Source organism: Agelaius tricolor, unplaced genomic scaffold (assembly GCF_023055355.1).
Source record: "Agelaius tricolor isolate 1412-34295 unplaced genomic scaffold, bAgeTri1.0.p SCAF_16, whole genome shotgun sequence".
Classification (NCBI taxonomy): domain Eukaryota; kingdom Metazoa; phylum Chordata; class Aves; order Passeriformes; family Icteridae; genus Agelaius; species Agelaius tricolor.
Genome location: NW_027269276.1, coordinates 9318176 through 9334657, shown reverse-complemented (window position 1 = coordinate 9334657; position 16482 = coordinate 9318176). Strand labels below are relative to the sequence as shown.

Sequence of the window (16482 nt, the reverse complement as noted above, 5' to 3'; positions counted from 1 at the left end):
TGATGTTGTAAAAATTAGCATTTTTAATTATCCTCTCATATCAGTTATGTTGTTATTGCTGGAATATGCATGATATTCTGTACTTGTACTCCAAGCAATGGATTAAGCAACATAAATTATTTTAATACACACAGTAAAACTTTGTAATGTGGCATATTTGTAAAAGTAGATCAGTTCTTGAACCAAGCCTGCCTGAAAAGCTTCCGTGTTATTCATCAGATAACTTTACTGCAAATGCAAAGTATTCCCTAGCTTTTAAAAAAAATATTTTGGTTTGTTTTCAGGACTGCCCTTCAGACGTTGGTGACTTTAGAGCACAGCAGTGTTCTGCTTACAATGATGTCAAATACCAGGGACACCTGTACGAGTGGATCCCTGTGTACAATGATCCTGCTGCACCTTGTGCCCTGAAATGTCAGGCTCTGGGGAAGAACCTGGTTGTGGAGCTTGCCCCAAAAGTGCTGGATGGCACTCGCTGCAACACTGAATCCTTGGATATGTGCATCAGTGGAATTTGCCAGGTATGTTTGTGGTCTGAATCTACATGGGGTCTTTGTTGAGAGGCACTTTGCCCTTCAGTTGGTGCTTTGGGATTGTTTTTCATTCAATTTATCAGTTTAGATGTATCTGCAAGTGCTGTTGAATGGATTGTAGATAAAATACCTTTTCAGGAAGACACAGAACTTCCTGACTGCCTTAGCCATGGATATTTATCTATATAGATAAAAGATCAATAAAATTCATTCACTCTTCTATTTATGCATGTAAAAATTAATGAACCTAGTTATTGTAGCTATAGCTTTCCAAAATGTAGTATATCTGTGTGGATGTGATGAAATTGCAGAGCCCTCCATTTCATTTTATTCATTTTCTGAGTCTCATATAATCTCTGTTAAGGAGAAAATGGGCCATTTTATGGGATTCAGCCCATAATGGCAGGTGTGAGTATGTAGGTCTGTCTTGTTGTATGGATGAGTGACTGTATGTTGTGGTTGCATGAACTGATTGCTTGAGTCTTTAAATGGCAATAGAATTTCTATATATATTTATTATTTATTAGTTATGCTATTGACTTTATGCAGTTTGTTAGAGTTACAATATTTGAGGCTTGCTAGCCTTGCCCATGTCTCATTCACAAAGCAATATTGCAAACCTGTTTTATGAACAGAGCAGTTTATAGAGAATGGACATGTTATTGCAATTAGTTTTCTTTCTCTGCAAGTGGTTGTTGCTCTGCTAAATGTCTAAAATGTGTGTGACTCAAAAATGCAGGATGTGGCCCAGTGAGAAAAATAGCTCTATTATAGAGGAAAATTTGACACATTTGGCAGAAGACTGGTGCATGGATTATAGCAGCATTAATATATGATCTGGACCTTGCTGTGGGTTTTATGTGACTTCTGTGTACGCTGCAGTTCTGATGCCAGTCGTGTCAACACAGGGTGCATCTGCTGCCTCTGGAACACAAGAGTTCCTCACAGGGAGACTCCATTTGTCAGTGCTGCTTCACTCTGGGTCCAGCAGTGTTTGTTACCCTCTATTGGAAATAGGATAGTCCTCCAGAAACTCTGGAGGTACAATAATGTATTTACTGGAGGCCAAATAATGTATTTCTTGTGCCATGTTCTTAGTGATGCTTCCTACCCCAATAAAAGGCTTTTATTCTAGGAGGTGAATTTACAGCAGCCCTTGCTGTCTGTGCCCATTGCTCCCTGAGTGTCAGGCTGGATCTAAGGCAGCTCTGGGCTCTTCGAGGGCCGTGGGGGTGTCAGTGTCTCCCACAGCGACTTCAAACACCTCCTTCCATCCCTCATATGTGGCGTAAAATTCTCTTTGCTCGGAGTGGATCCAATTTTGTGAAGAAGAGTTGGGAGGTATATTTAAAAGGGCTGCTTTCAATGTTTCTTCTTGGTATTTTGTAGTAGTCGTGTGTATATATGATGTAAAATGCTTGGAAATGTAAATAATCAATTTTTAGAATAAATGAAGTGGTGGAGAAGAAATTAATCATTCCAGAAGCAGGAACTGGAACTCTTGCACTGTTGAGGAAAATCAATTTCTTTTCTCTGTCTCCCATTCTTATTTCCGTCATTATTTCTTAAAATTTCCCAAAAATATTTTTCAGTGTGAGGTAGCATCTTCAGGAAAAAAACCTGGAACAAACATATTTAGTATGTGTCCTGTGCTGTAACTTATTCAATTTTTTTAAATTTATTCCTGTACTCATAAACAATTAGCTTTTTAAACTTCATTTTCTTGAAGTCACTGGCTATTCCTGAGGTGTTTTTGCACAAATTGAACATTTTTGCTTTTTGAAGTATGTATTTGATAATTTAGTGTTGGATAATTTTATTGAGGCTTAAAAACTGAAGTAGAATTCAATTAAATTAATGATGATTATTATTCATTTAAATAATCTTTTCCTCTTTTGGGGGAAGAGTAAAAAGTTTCTTACTTGTGAAAGGGGCTGTGGGAGGTGGGATCTTCCTCAGAAAACAACACAGAGCTTTGTGTTACTCCTCTTTGAGCAGAAAAAGAAAACAAATTGATGCCTAATCTTTCCCAGAAAAAACATGGTTATTGAGTTAACTGCTCTTAAGAGAGACAGCACAGTCGTGATTCCCCACTATTGTTGCTGTGAGATCTGTCTGGTGGGTTCTGACATGTAATTGGCACAACCAGCAAATGGCTTGGCAAGTGTTTTTACAGCTAACTCATCTAAATGAGCACATCACACTGCTGATGAGGGGATCTTCACTTCTGTGCCTGGGAGCACCAAAGACTCTCTGTAAAGGAGACTGGTGCTGGTTTTGATCATTTATTGTCTCAAAGTTGACTCAACTTCCCCTCCTCCCCAGCGTGATTTCACTTTTGTCTGTGTTCTGGCTCCTGCTAAGGTGGGCTGCATCCCCATTTCTGCCTCTTGCTCAAGCCCTCACCTTGGCAGCATATGAATTTACAAAGATGGTGAATTCTTCTTCTCCAGCTTCACTTCTGATCCTTTGCACTTCCCTTATCAAGCAAATCAAGCTAAATAAGCTCTAGCCAAGAAAATTGTGAGGTGACAAAGCTGCACTCTGAATAGGAGGTGTGAGACATTACAGGAGGTGAAATCTAAAGATGGTGGAGCAGAGAAAGGTTTATTGGGAAAATTAGTAAGATATTTTGGGGTGTTGTGAGGCTTAACTCAGTCAAACCATTTGATCATGTTTTATTTTGCTACTGTCCTGCTTCTGTTATCAACTCAAATATCTGGGCCTGTTGTGTTAAATGGGGACAGGTCAAAACTTCACTGCCAGGATTTTCACACTTCTGATATTTTTTTCTAGTCTCTGCATAACTCCCAAAACATTTTTTCATATAATGTGTTCCTGCTGTGCCCATCTGGCTGTGGGTGGAGACATTTAAAAACATCTGCATGTCAGACACATATGTGGGCAACATTTACCCAGTTACTCCGCCTGCTTTGGGGCCCTGCCTCTTCTTGGGTTTTGTTTTTAATTTGTGCAGACCTGCTTTTTTTCTACCAGAATGCAGAATGGGGTGTTACTTGTGCCAGCACCTGAAATGGTTACAGTGATAATTTTCCTAATATGGAGTAATATGTTTGGACAACAAATACACGCATCACCCAAAAAATCTGGAGTCCTGAGGAGCAGCCTGAGTAGTTCTGTCCTAGGCTGTCACAATTAGGTCAAGGATGATGTAAATCCTGCAGTGAACTTTCCATTTAGTGTCAGCAAGTTGTTTGTGTTCCAAAAAAGGCAGACACTACACTGTGCCTTGTAGCATATGGCATAAATTTAGCTGACATCAGAACACATCCCACATGTCAAGGGGAGCACCATCCACTTCTGCCATGCCAGCTCTCCTCTGTCACATGTCATCATATGGCAAGTAGGTATCACTCACCACCAAAGCACTTCTATGCTGGATGTAAATATCTGTCAGAGTTTTCATTGAAAACAGTTTCTGTAAGCTCTTGGAAGGCTCTCTTGCCCTTCTTTTTTTTTATAAGCTCTGTTTGTGTTTTCAACTTAAAATTGTAGCAGGTTATTAATTTCTTCTGAATCTTGACTCCTTTTATCCTGAGAGTTGCTTTCTCAAACTGTTTGTGTTGTGTACTTTCTCTTTTGGTTCCTGCAGATACATTTTTTTGCCTGTAAATATGTTTCAGGACTGCCCAAGATGCACAGGAGGTTTGGTGTGCAGAGACTCACAAAGGAAGGTTTCCTTTCCATCCTGTGTTACTGCAGACATGTTTCTAACACATGTTAGTCTGAGTAGTTAATTCCTGAGTAGCTGTTAAAAAAGCACCTTTTTTTCCCCAAAATTAATACTTACTTCTGATTTTTTATAATATTTAAAAATTACCAAAAAAAGTCTGTGTAACCTTTTTCTTCTTTTTAGCCTTTAAGTGATTCATAGGAAGAATGGATTTGGAGGTAACTCTGTGTCAGGCCAGCTGTTATACTAAACCTGGCATTCTTTCCTGGGTACCACTAATTAGCAAAGGCACAGAGTAAAGTGAATTTGGAGCATGAAGGAACCCCTGTGTAGATGCCTGTGCTCTGTCTGTGCGTTACTGCACCAGAGCTGGCAGGCTGGACCCTGCCCAGAAAGACTGGCAGTAACTCAGGGAGATCCAACAAAGCTTTCTGGCTCTCAGAGCTGCATATGAAAAACTTCATGTGCCTGCACACGTGTGACAGGGGTCATAAAACTGGGAGTGGGGGCTCCAGCTGCAGCTCAGCTGGGAGATGCTGGTGGCTCTCCAGAAGTCCCACTGGAGGATGGGGCTGAGCTAAGCAGGGGCTGCTACATCCTGGTGACCTGTCAGTGTCACCCTCCCTAGCCTCAGGGGGCTGGTTTCTCATCTGTGGAAGCTCTTGGCACTGCCCAGCCCAGCAGGTCATGGAACCACCCTTCAAGGGCTGCTCCTGCCCCTTTGGATGCCTCTGCCCACCTTGGTGTAGTAGCTCCCTTGTGATGACGTTGTTGGTAACTCAGTGGTGGGCTTTTATAAATAAATAACAATGCCAGAATGCTCTCAGACACTGCAGGTAATAATGGGATACTCTCAGGCACTGAAGAGGTTTTTGGCATCACTTGTTTTTCTTTTGCAGTTTCCCACTCCTGCTAGAAACTGGTGTTTCTTTTCAGGTCTTATCTTATTCTCGCTCCTACTGTTTCTTATGGAGAATGCTCTCCATAGGGATTTCTTACTGTGGAAGTTTATCCTTTCTTGTCAGATGAGTAGTGGGTTTTTTCTGATCTCCAGTGTCTTATCTATACCTCTTTGGTCATAAGTGATTCACTGCCAAGTTTTGTTTTGTTTTAGTGAGCTGAGTGCAAATGTGACTTTACTTCCCAGCCTAGCAAGGACCTAAATCATGTGAGCTGTGATAGCAGAAAAACTCATGATTTGGGTGTCATCTTGAAGTAGAGCCTTAGTAACCTTCAAATCCCCCAGGACTAACTTCACCAAGCAAGGCAGATTTGGCTGAACCCAGCCAGAAAAGGAGCAAAGTCATTTGATTTCATATACTGATTTCTTTTTTGAAAGCATTCTCACAAAGAAGAAGCTCACTGGGAGTTTGTGTCCTATCCTCTGGCTGTGTGTATGTGTGTTTTTTTATATGGAGACCATGTGGGAAAGGGTACTTGCTCCTGCTGGGTGGTCCTATAATCTCTCAGCTCCTCTAGCATGTGACAGGTCCTGCAGTAAGAGTTAAAGGTTTTGGAAGCACTTTGTTTTATTTGATGGAAGTGGATTTACAGAGTTGTGGAACACTCTTTAGCCTCTTGCCTTCAGATATAAAATGTCAGCAGAAATATGTGGAAAGTCTTTTTAGGAGCCCTTTAGTATGCAGTGAATTTTATGCACTGTATTTTTTTATTTTCTGGGGTTTTTTTTATTGCTTTACATTCTTTTCCTCTGTATGGATGGCTCGGGAATTTGAACATCATGGAGCGTCTCCTTGTGCCCATCATTCTGACTTATTTTGCACCTCCATTCTGAGGTTTGCATTTTGACACACTTTGCCTTTGCTGCCTGATTTCTTACCTTTGAGGAACTGAAAATCCTCAATCAGAGGAAGTTTTCCTCCTCCCAGCACAGCTGCTGCCCACTCACCTTGGCAGCTGGGACTGCAGCTTCATGGGCTTTGGGGAGATGGGCTGGGGAGTTCCCTGTTGTGCTGAGCCTGGAGGGGCTGTATTCTGTTCATTAGCACATGCTGAAGCCTGTGTCAGCTTGTCTGGGCTGCTACTGTCCTGGGCTGGTTTGATTCCAGAGATGTGGGAACCCGTGCCACAATCAGGCCTTTGTTAGCTCAGACATCACTGAAGAGTTCTGAGACGGGACCATGTGAGAAGAAAATCATGACTCAGATAAAGTCATCAGAATTTAGACCAAGATAAATCCTCAGTGAGGATAAACCAGGGCTTGAAAGCCCTGCTTGAAAGCTAAGATTCCACACTACTTTTAAAGTAAATTAAATAAAAAAAAAAGAAGTTGCTTAATTGGAGGGATGTTCTGGTATCTCTCCCTCTCCTTGTCAGAATCAATTACTTGTGGATGATGAGCATGGGAAAGAGACAGTGGGAGCTTTTTTCTTTATGTTCTCTCTGGGGACACATTTTATCTGTGTAGGAATAAAGTGCAAGCTGAAGCTATCATGAAGTGAAGGATGAGAGCAGAGATTGCAAAGTCCATGAATAGATGGGCTTTGAATGACAGCAAGGTTTTACAGCAGGGCAAAGAGACGTGGAAAATATTGACCAAGGGAGAGAAGGATTTTCACATGACAGTTTTTTAATTCATTTTTATTACAATCAATTCCCATAGCCATATTTAAAATTAGTTATTTGTTGTGTGCATGCAGTCAGTCCTGACATCTGCCTGTGCTGGATTCTGTGCTCAGACAAGTAGAGCAGGGGAAAATGCAGCAAATATCTGACATGGATGCAATGAGATCTCTGTACTGTCATAGCACATGCAACTGTGCCATGAAACACAACCTTAATTTCTCTGAGTTTGGGATTTTGTGAGTGTCTATGTTTCTGGAAATAGAAATCCCTTTTCTCTGAGCAAGACCCAAAGGACTTTAATTTTCCCTACTGAGTGATTCTAATAAACTGCAAGAGAGATTTGTCTTTTTGAGCATGTAAGGGTTTTTCACTGTTTTCTTCCTTTACTAGTAAATGCTGAAATAAAACATGTCCTTTCTTAGTCAAATAAAAAACTTGGAAAAGGCATTTTTTGTCAGAAGTAATTTGGAGGTTATCTTGTATTTTGGGCAATGCTGTTAACCTTTAGAAGTATGTAGACGTTCTTATTCAATTTTTATCTCAGTCCTCATCTCTTGTAAGCCTGAAATAAATAATTTGCTTTATAGAAGTCCAAATACTGCTGTCCTGGTGGCTGGGCAGTCAGATCACTAAGTTGGATTTGCTTGGTGTAATAGTTTATTTTCACACTGTGTTTTACAAATCCTGACAAATTTTAAAGGCAGTGGAAGGCCCTTGCACCAGGGACACAAAGCCTTTGCCACCCTTCAGATCTGCCGCTGGCCAATTTTAAAATAAAAACCACTGGACAACATGTACTGAGATAATTACAGACTGTCAGCCCTTGAAGGGAAGGCTCTCCTGTGCAGCATCTCTATCACATTCTTGTGAGAAGTAGAATTATCCTCTCCATTTGTGCATTCTGCACTTCAGCTCCTTGCTCAGCAGAAGTACAGCACCTCTGACATTTTAAAGCACTTTGGGCACTTCCCCATAAGTGATTTGCTGGGTTTTCTGCTTCAGCTGAATTTCAGTAAACGCCATCTGTATGTTTGAGTTGAAATTCCACTTACAGGTTGTTCCTGTATTTTGTACACATTCTGTGCATCCTTTGAAACAGCCATGCCACTGGAAGCACATGAACAGAAATGTACCCAGAGCAGCTTTCAGCTGGGCTTTCCTGACAGCTGGGGGCATTTCCCAGCAGCTGTAGAGGGATGGTAATCATGTCCTATTGAGATAAAGTTGAATTGAGTTTCTGTTTTCATTTTGTTAAACCAAATCACATTAATAAAGAGCATTACTCCCTGACACTGAGCTGCCAGTCCCTCAAGCAAACACAGAACACTGCAAAACAGAAGCTTACCTAATAATTCTAATGGAATCACTGATAAATGAGAATCTGTATCAATATTAAATTTCTTAGTCAAAATAGGAAATTTTACAGTATTTAACAAATACATTGCTGAATATTTAAATGGCATGTCTGCTAAAGAACTTAGTCTAAGACATGGTAGATAGAAAAATAATGGCACTAGCACAGCTTCAGTTTTAATGTTTCATAGAATTTATGTATCTGTCACAAATAAAAATAGCAGTGATTTATTTTTTTGTGGCTGCTTCTATTAGGAGAACTCAGAATATTTGTTTTTTCTGGCTATACCTGGATCTTTGGCTCCAGAGGACCCTAGAAGGGGGAAAGCTCACTTTGAAGGAGAAATATTATTTATATATAATTATCTATATTGCTGGATATGATTTCATGCTTTTTATACTAATATTGACACTTAACACTTACATGATGCTTGTTATACAGAGACGTCTGGTTTTACTCATCTCTAAAATGAATATTTTTATTTTATAAAGTGTAGGTTTATCTTCAGTTTATTTATTTGAAGTATATAATCTTGAGTCATTGGCATTCCAGAAAACTTGAATAATTGAAATTGAATTTAGGATGGCTGAAGCAATGGTACAACAAACAAATGTTGAAATTTTGAAACTTAATTCTGTATCATATTCTGCACTGGCAATTCTTGTCCTGTTTGTATTTTTACTTATTAAGAGAAGTCTCTGAAAGGATGGAGGGAGGGTGTGGGTGGGGTTTGCCTTGTTCTTCACTATGGTGCTTTTTTACCATATTGGAATTTCAGTTAAAATTCTGTCATCTTGCAGTCCTTTCAATTTTCTTATCATACTTAATTATAAACATCTTAACAAAGGAAGCCTTTTGAATTTAACAGATTATTCTTGGACCTTCACAAATCAAAATTAACATGCTACATTAATTTCTTTGTTTAAGTCCAATTCCTCAGCTGAAACACTACTAATTAAATATGACCTAAAGAAACAGCTTTACATGGGCTTCTGAGTGATTTTTGGACTCACATTTGCAAAAATATTTTTAATGTTCCATAGTCACGTTTAACATATCAGCAGTGATTTCATTCTTCTCTTTCATCCATATTGCTGTATTTTATACCCTGACCTTTTGCTCTTCCTTTGCCTTTCTGAACCTACATGAACTATTCTAAGCATGCTCCAAAGTATTTAACACCCTTCAGGATTGTCTTTCACAACAGCACTGCCATGCTAAGGTTTGTTGGAGCAGATGAGTGGTTTTGTTCACTGCTTAACCAGATGCTTTCTATCTGAGCTGCTTGTGAGAAAAGTATATATAATTCTGTAAACTATAGAGCTCTTTTTCATATTTCTTTTTTTTTTCCCTTTGTGAGAACAGAAAAGTAACTTATTCAGGTTCTGTCCAAAAATATTAATGGATTGGAGGCCTGTTTTTGAAAATAATCCTGCCATATCCAAATTCATTTGTACCCCACCATGGGCAATTTTATAAATTCACAAACTGCTCATTTCCTCAATGCTCTTCTAGTATTAAATTTCTACTTGCTGTTTGTTTTGTTACATATTGGTGAATACTCTCTCTGCTGTCTGAGGAGCTCAATTACAACCTGGTCATTACAGTACCTGTATCATTTTTTAGGATGATGATATTTACGATTACAAATTTCTTAAATTCACTGGGTCCCCACCCTTCCATTACACAGTTTGTGTTATCACTTGTTTCATTTATTCAGCCTATGTTAAAATCACCTAATATTATTTCTGACTATGCCCTAAAAGCCTGCAGATGTTTTCCCAGTCTGCCTGTAATATTTACAGCTGATCCCTTTGCTCTGTAAACAGCAAGCAATGTGGGGCAAATTAATCCCAAAAAATGCCTTAATTGTGAAAATCATCAGCCTCTTTGGCTGGCTGAGGTGGACGGAGGCTGCTGCCATTTATCATTTTCTTGTCCCTTTTGCAGCTTTATTTGCAAATAACCAAATTTACTGTCCTCAAAATGTTTCATCAAACACTTTTTTTTTTCTCTTCAGTAGTTGTTGGCTAAAATATGAATACCTTAAATTCATAATATTTTGTGTCACAGTGCCATATGATTTTGAGGACCTGTTTCCAAGGCTATGCCTTACAGCTTCATCTTCTGGAGATCTATGGCTGTTCAGCTCACCTGAAACATACCTGATCAAGGGTTTGCAAACAGATAAAAAAGGCTGGCTCTAGACTCTGATGTTTGAAATATGTCCCATCCCAGTGTTCACTCATTAAGATTCCTTCTTGAATTAACTCTAAATTTGTGGCTTGTCACTTAAAAACCTGTGACATTTTTGTGTCCTTCGTGTTAAACAAAATCTGGGATTCTATGCTCACTTCAATTCGAAATTGTGATTATAATTTGAGTTGTTTTCTAAATTGTGTTCCCAGATACCATTGCTTGATATTCATATTTGTAACAGCTGATGCAAGCATGATCTGGGAAGGAAATCTGCAGAGGGTGAATGCATCTAGCTGAACACAGCACCTTTGCTGTCAGGGGAGCTGTAAACCTTTTCCCACATCCAAGTCCCTTGCAGCTAGCACTCCAGTTTTATTTCTGTGGCATTTCTGTATTATTAAAAAATAAGCAATAATACTATATGAAACAGCCCTCCAAAGCATGCTGCTATGTGCTGATTATCTTTTTGTACATTCTGTGTAGGACACAATAATGCCTTGTGTTTGCACAGTTGTGTGATTTTTGTTACACCCAGTGGGAGTTTGTTTTCACAGGGGCTGTGTGGAAGAGCCCAGGCTGGATGTTTGTTATTGTCATGTTGGGCTCTAATGGGCTGCTCCTGCTCTGCTTGCTCAGTGCCCTCCTCCCACTAAAGACCTGCACCATCTGTAGCCTGCAAATATACAAGAGCTAAACTAAGAAAAATAGCACTTTTCCACACAGGGTGTCACAATGTGCAGCTTATTTTTTCCTTTGAAATTAATTGATGAGTGAATAAACTGTTTTTTAATATATAGAAACAGAGATGTACTAGAGATATATGTGGAGAGATTAACTTGCAGTGATACAACTTTCCTCCATGGTCCAGTAGTGTCTTTATGTGAATAAGGGCAGGAGGATCAGTGCAGAACAGTAATAACTTTAAAAGTCTTCCAAAGAGAAATATAGACTCTCTCAGCCACTGGTATGGTCTCCATCACTGCACCATCTGCATGCTTCACAATATTTAGGAGATTAATTCATGCAACATCTCTGTCAGCTGGGGGTCTGCAGTCAGATCTCTTCTATGGATTGGAATGGAAAAGCACAGGAATTTTCAAGGTTCAGAAAAGAAATTCTGTTGTGGAGCTGGGAACTGAAAGAGTTGTCAATGCTGAGGTAAATGTGTCTGTTGAGCACATTATTATTATATCTCATAAAATTTCATCTGCTTTCTGATTCACAGAGTGGCCCAGTCAGTTTCTGTTTCTTAAATGATGTTTTCATTCATTTCTCAATGTTAATTGTTTATAAAGTGCGAAGATAGACGTGTTTATAGTCATTTGTTTACAACCTTCTTATGTTTTTCTGGGTGTCAATAACGAGCTCAGAGCTAATGCTAAAGACAACTTCAAGTGCAGATCCTTTAATCTGCAATCCATGCCTAAATTACAGTACAGTGTTGCCACGTGCCTCCTGTGTGGTAAATAAGCACCTGTTCTGAGATGGTCTGAGTTCACATGTGTGTACATTTGCTTTATTTTTACAACTAAGTTTTTGTTAAAAGCAAAATTATTTAGTGTTAAGTGGCTTATTTATTTTTAAAATTAATTCCTTGCTGGGCTACAATTAAGGTCCCCTTCAATTGCAGGAATAAAATAATTTCCTGCTGCTAATGTAGGTTTCTCTGGAAAATCTGAAGCCCTTAGGGAGGAGATGCCTTCCCTGCAGGTCTCTCAAGTAAAGGACTGTAAACTGTCCCCATTAATGCCCTCCTCTAAAGGGAATTCAGGCTGTAAGGAATTGGGAAAATAAGGGAAAGGGGCTGAAGGGGGAGGTGGGGCTGCTTTGTTTTCTTTTCCACAGACATGTGAAACTTTGAGATTGCATTTCTCCGTGTTTGGCAGCGGATGTGTGTGATTTGTGTGTCTGTGTGTGTGTGTGTTGACTCAGACTGGAAGGCCCAGCCCTGCCTCTTACGTGTGGACTGGATCCTCACCTCTCCAAGGGGATCGTGTGTCAGTTCTGGCACAGCACAGATGCAGGATCTTGGCAGCTGAGCTGCCCCTTCCAAGCATTTTTATATAGGAAGAGGCGTGTGCTGGCCAGTTTCAGAATTCTAGCACTGCTTTTAACTCTGAGTTTCCAGAGGGTTTTCTATCCGTTTGTCAGTTTGGATTTTTGTTAAATATATACACACCCATGACAAATTAGCTGCCCTTCTCAGGGGTATGTGAGTGTAAGAGCCAGGTAGGCTGACTTGAGAAAACTTGAAGCTGGAGATCAGCTTTTTACCACATTGGTACTCCCTGAAAGATTCTTCTATGGAATGGTAAAGAGTAAGATAGGTGAGGCCAAATATTTATCTGCCATTCATCAGGAAGCTGCTTTTAGTCAATTTTTGTCTATTCTTTGTCTTTCCATTTTCACTCCCATCTTTCTTGTGGAGTTGACTGATATGCAGAAAAAGAAAAACCTGGAAAAATGTTTTCATTATAATTTGGAGGGTTTTCAGTTGACAGGGTTTTTTGAAATTGCTTTTTGAATTTTTGGCAGTGTTTAAGTTTGGGTGTTTTTATAATAATCTTTGGAAAATTTTATAGAATGGGTCTTATATTCGTAAACCAGAAAAAATCCAAAGGTGAGAAGTGAATCGTCCAAGTTTTTTAAAAGCTGGTTAACAAATGTGTATGTAATTGACATTGATGTAAATGGCAAATAGATCTACACAAGTGCCAGTTAAATTCTGGATGGCCAAGACACTAGAATGTTAGGCCTGCCCTCAACTCCCTCTCTATGAAGCTGAGGGCTGAGTGCCCTTTAAATTTTTTAACTTGGATTATTTAATTGCATTTATCCTTTCTCAGACATAATTAAACAGGTGATGAAAACCAAATTGTAAATAACATAGCTATGCTTTGTCTTGGAAAGAATAATGCTCAATGGTATTCATTCACATAAGTAGTGGGAAATGGATTAATGTATTTCCTATGCTTGAATAGCTTCATATATCAGTTGTTGTGGTTCATCATTAAAATCATGGAAATGACAGCATGCTTTTAAAATCCTAAATGGCAAGATATGCTTTGATAGAATGAGGCCAACTCATAAAATCAAAAGGATAACATAATAAATAAAATTCCAGAAACCTGAGCATGTCTACTACAGCTTTGCCCTCCTTCTGACTGTGGTGTTGATGTTGGCAGGCAGTGGGCTGTGATCGACAACTCGGGAGCAATGCCAAGGAAGACAACTGTGGAATCTGTGCAGGAGATGGCTCAACGTGCAGGCTTGTGAGGGGACAAGCTAAGGCACATGTCTCACCAGAGAAAAGTAGGTTGCAAATTGATCCTATGCTGATTTATCCTTGACTGTGTTTTCTTCTTCTGTGTTAGCATGCATATTGCAGTGACCTTTTAGCCAGATACTTGTTTGCAGTTTTACAAAGCTACTTATTCTGAAGTCTGTGCTAGATTAGTCTACTGAAATTCCGTGAGGGATACCACACATTAGGGTACAGCTAGGAAAGAATTTGAGATATGCATTTTTTTTTTTTAATGGAGCTACTCAATTCATTCTATCAGGAATAACCATCAAGATGCACATCTTATTTTAGAGGATATCCTCATGTTGCAGTATATGTGATGCTGCAGCACTGTTATTAATCCATGGAAACATCCTATAGATGGTTTTATGGAAATAGTGGCCTGTGCTTCTAAGTACCTGGTTTTCAAATTAACTTTGATTTTTTTTTAAATTTTTTTTATTTGTTTGTGAGGTATTTTGTGATGTCCGATGACAGTTGAACTTCAGGGACAAGTTACAACTTGTATGGTCCAAAAAGCACAAAGTGAAAGGGACTAATACTTCCATCTCTTTTTTTGTGTGTTTGGCTCAAATTCCACCATTCTTTCTCAAAATAATGAGCATCTTACTGGCAGTGACTCTGTAGGTCTCAGTAATATTGAAAATATAAAATATAAAAGAGGAAGGGTATTGGAATTAGACCCTTCGCTGGAGTCTGAAGAGTCTGGCTATTTTGATATGCAGGCAAATTTTTCCAAAGACTCCCCTCTGACACTGGTGCTCTCCACCCTCACAGATGATGCTCCCTGGAATCTCACAGCACATGAACCCATTCATATGTGTTTATCATATGAATAGTTGCCTCACATAATTTTTTCTTTTTCTGAACTCACATTGTGTATTTGTCACGTAGAGATGGGGTCTTTGGGGTTAATTACCTTCCTGCAAAGTCACTAGATAGAAGGGTGCTCCTAAAGTCAGTGTTTAAAGTTCAAATGTAACCAGGTTTTCTTTTTAATGGATGAAGCCCCTGCCTCTGACAGCTGCCTATATTTTAATACTGTTGTATTTCAGCCTGCAAAGGGTTCACTTGTGCACTGATTTTGAAAGAGCTTTGTTCTTATTGCAGTATATATAGCTATTCCCATGGGTTTTTTAATGCCCCTGTTTGCAGTATGCTTCAGTTTGGATGTAAATTGGAGTAGTTTATTTGTTATCTCAGTGCTCATTTCTTTGCAGTGGGGCATCTTGGACTGTCCTGCAAGGGTGTTGGGCACCTCTGTGCAGGAGCATAATTTCTGTAATTCAGTATATATGTATAGCAAAGATAATCTAATTTAAAAAGTGACTGGTTGTATGGCAGTGACTTTTAAAGTCACAGGATAATTTTCCACAAGCCAAAGAGCCTTTTTTACATATTAGATGGTCTGTCAGTGCTAGCCTGTGGCTTGCTTTGACTAAAGGTGTTTTTTATTGATGGAAGAGCGTACTTCAGTAATTTATAAAATTTTTCGTCATGAAAGAGTGAGAAAATGCTTACAATGAGCTGAAAAAGAATTTTCATGGGGGCCACTTTTTATTCTTTTGCCATATCAAAGACTCAGAACTTCTGGTCAGCATAGATCAAGCACTTGTAAAGTGAATACTTTTGTAGTGTCTCCAGGTTATATTTGTGTTGTGTCTATAGATAGATGCAGATATATAGGGATATATATGCACAAAATAGCTCTTTCCCTTTTTGATGGGAAGGTCAGCTGGAACTGAAGGGATTTGTGTTGGTTATTCCAGCTTTACAGCACCAGAGATTCTCCTGGAGAAGGATGATGCCTGGAAACACCATAGCTAGTTCTAAGGCTGCCCAAATAAACTTTTTGGATTGGTGACTCTGATTGGATAGCTCATGATAAGTGAAATAAAAAGTTTCACATTTAATTGCCGCTTAGGATGGAAGTACAGTAAAAACAAAGTGGTAAAAAGGGATCTGGTTTTGAAACTGTCATTTTATGACAGAAAATATTAATTTCACTTGTGGTGTTCTGGCTCAGGTAAGAGCTGACTAGAGCTGACATCACTTGGTGGAAGGTCTCCCATTGCCAGAAAATTCTGAAGAATGCCTATAGTTCATTGCTTCCTCTGTTATAACTCAGTGTCTCCTTAAGAGTCCTTTAAAATTAGAGACCAAGAAAGACTATTCTGAGGAAATATCTCAGTTTTGCCAAGTTTTGGGTTTATCTTGCACTGCAGTAGGCTGGATGATATGAATGAATTACCACTGGCATAAGCAAAACAGTCCACATGATACTAAATTCAGAACTTGATGTTTTTCTTGGTTATTGTGATGGTGCCAAAATATATTTTGGGTCAAGTTGTTCAGCACTATGCAATGAGTTCCATATAATCATCCTGTGTGTGAATGAAATGGGGAAATAAAGCCATCCTTTCTTTGTGGTAGAATGTCAGTGGAGGGAGGCACATTATCTTCCAAAGAGTCATTTGGAAGCTTTCAGAACTAGTGTTGAGAAAATATCGACACATGACAGAAATGTATTTAGGAGGGAGCTTAAGGCTCTGAGCAGGATGTAAATTTTACTGTTCGATGAAGCAAATTAAAAAACTGGAAAGAAAGCAAGAGCCAAAGATTTTAGTATAAAAAAGAGGCATAAGGGAAAATAAAGTGCTTGGTTATCTTAGCCCTTTATTTAAAACAAAGAAATTTAGGCATTGATAGCAAATGATTTCTCATGAAGGACTAATTTTGTTTTATTATCTTTTTTATTTGTTTTTACATTAATTTAATGTCTTTGATCAGAAAGTTAAAGAGCAGTGAAAGG

General features: G+C 39.0%; 1 protein-coding gene across 4 annotated transcripts in view; it reads left to right on the top strand.

Annotated features, from left to right (window-relative positions):
- ADAMTSL3 (ADAMTS like 3) overlaps window positions 1–16482 on the top strand; it is a 170481-nt gene that overhangs the window by 83971 nt on the left and 70028 nt on the right. For all 4 annotated transcript variants that reach the window (XR_011681472.1, XR_011681471.1, XM_071441394.1 and 1 more), the window contains exons 6-7: window positions 285–521; window positions 13552–13678. Coding sequence is in view for 2 of the 4 variants with exons in the window: in XM_071441394.1 (XP_071297495.1) it covers window positions 285–521; window positions 13552–13678 (364 nt within the window). In the remaining 2 variants the exon portion in view is untranslated. The remainder of the gene's footprint in view (window positions 1–284; window positions 522–13551; window positions 13679–16482) is intronic.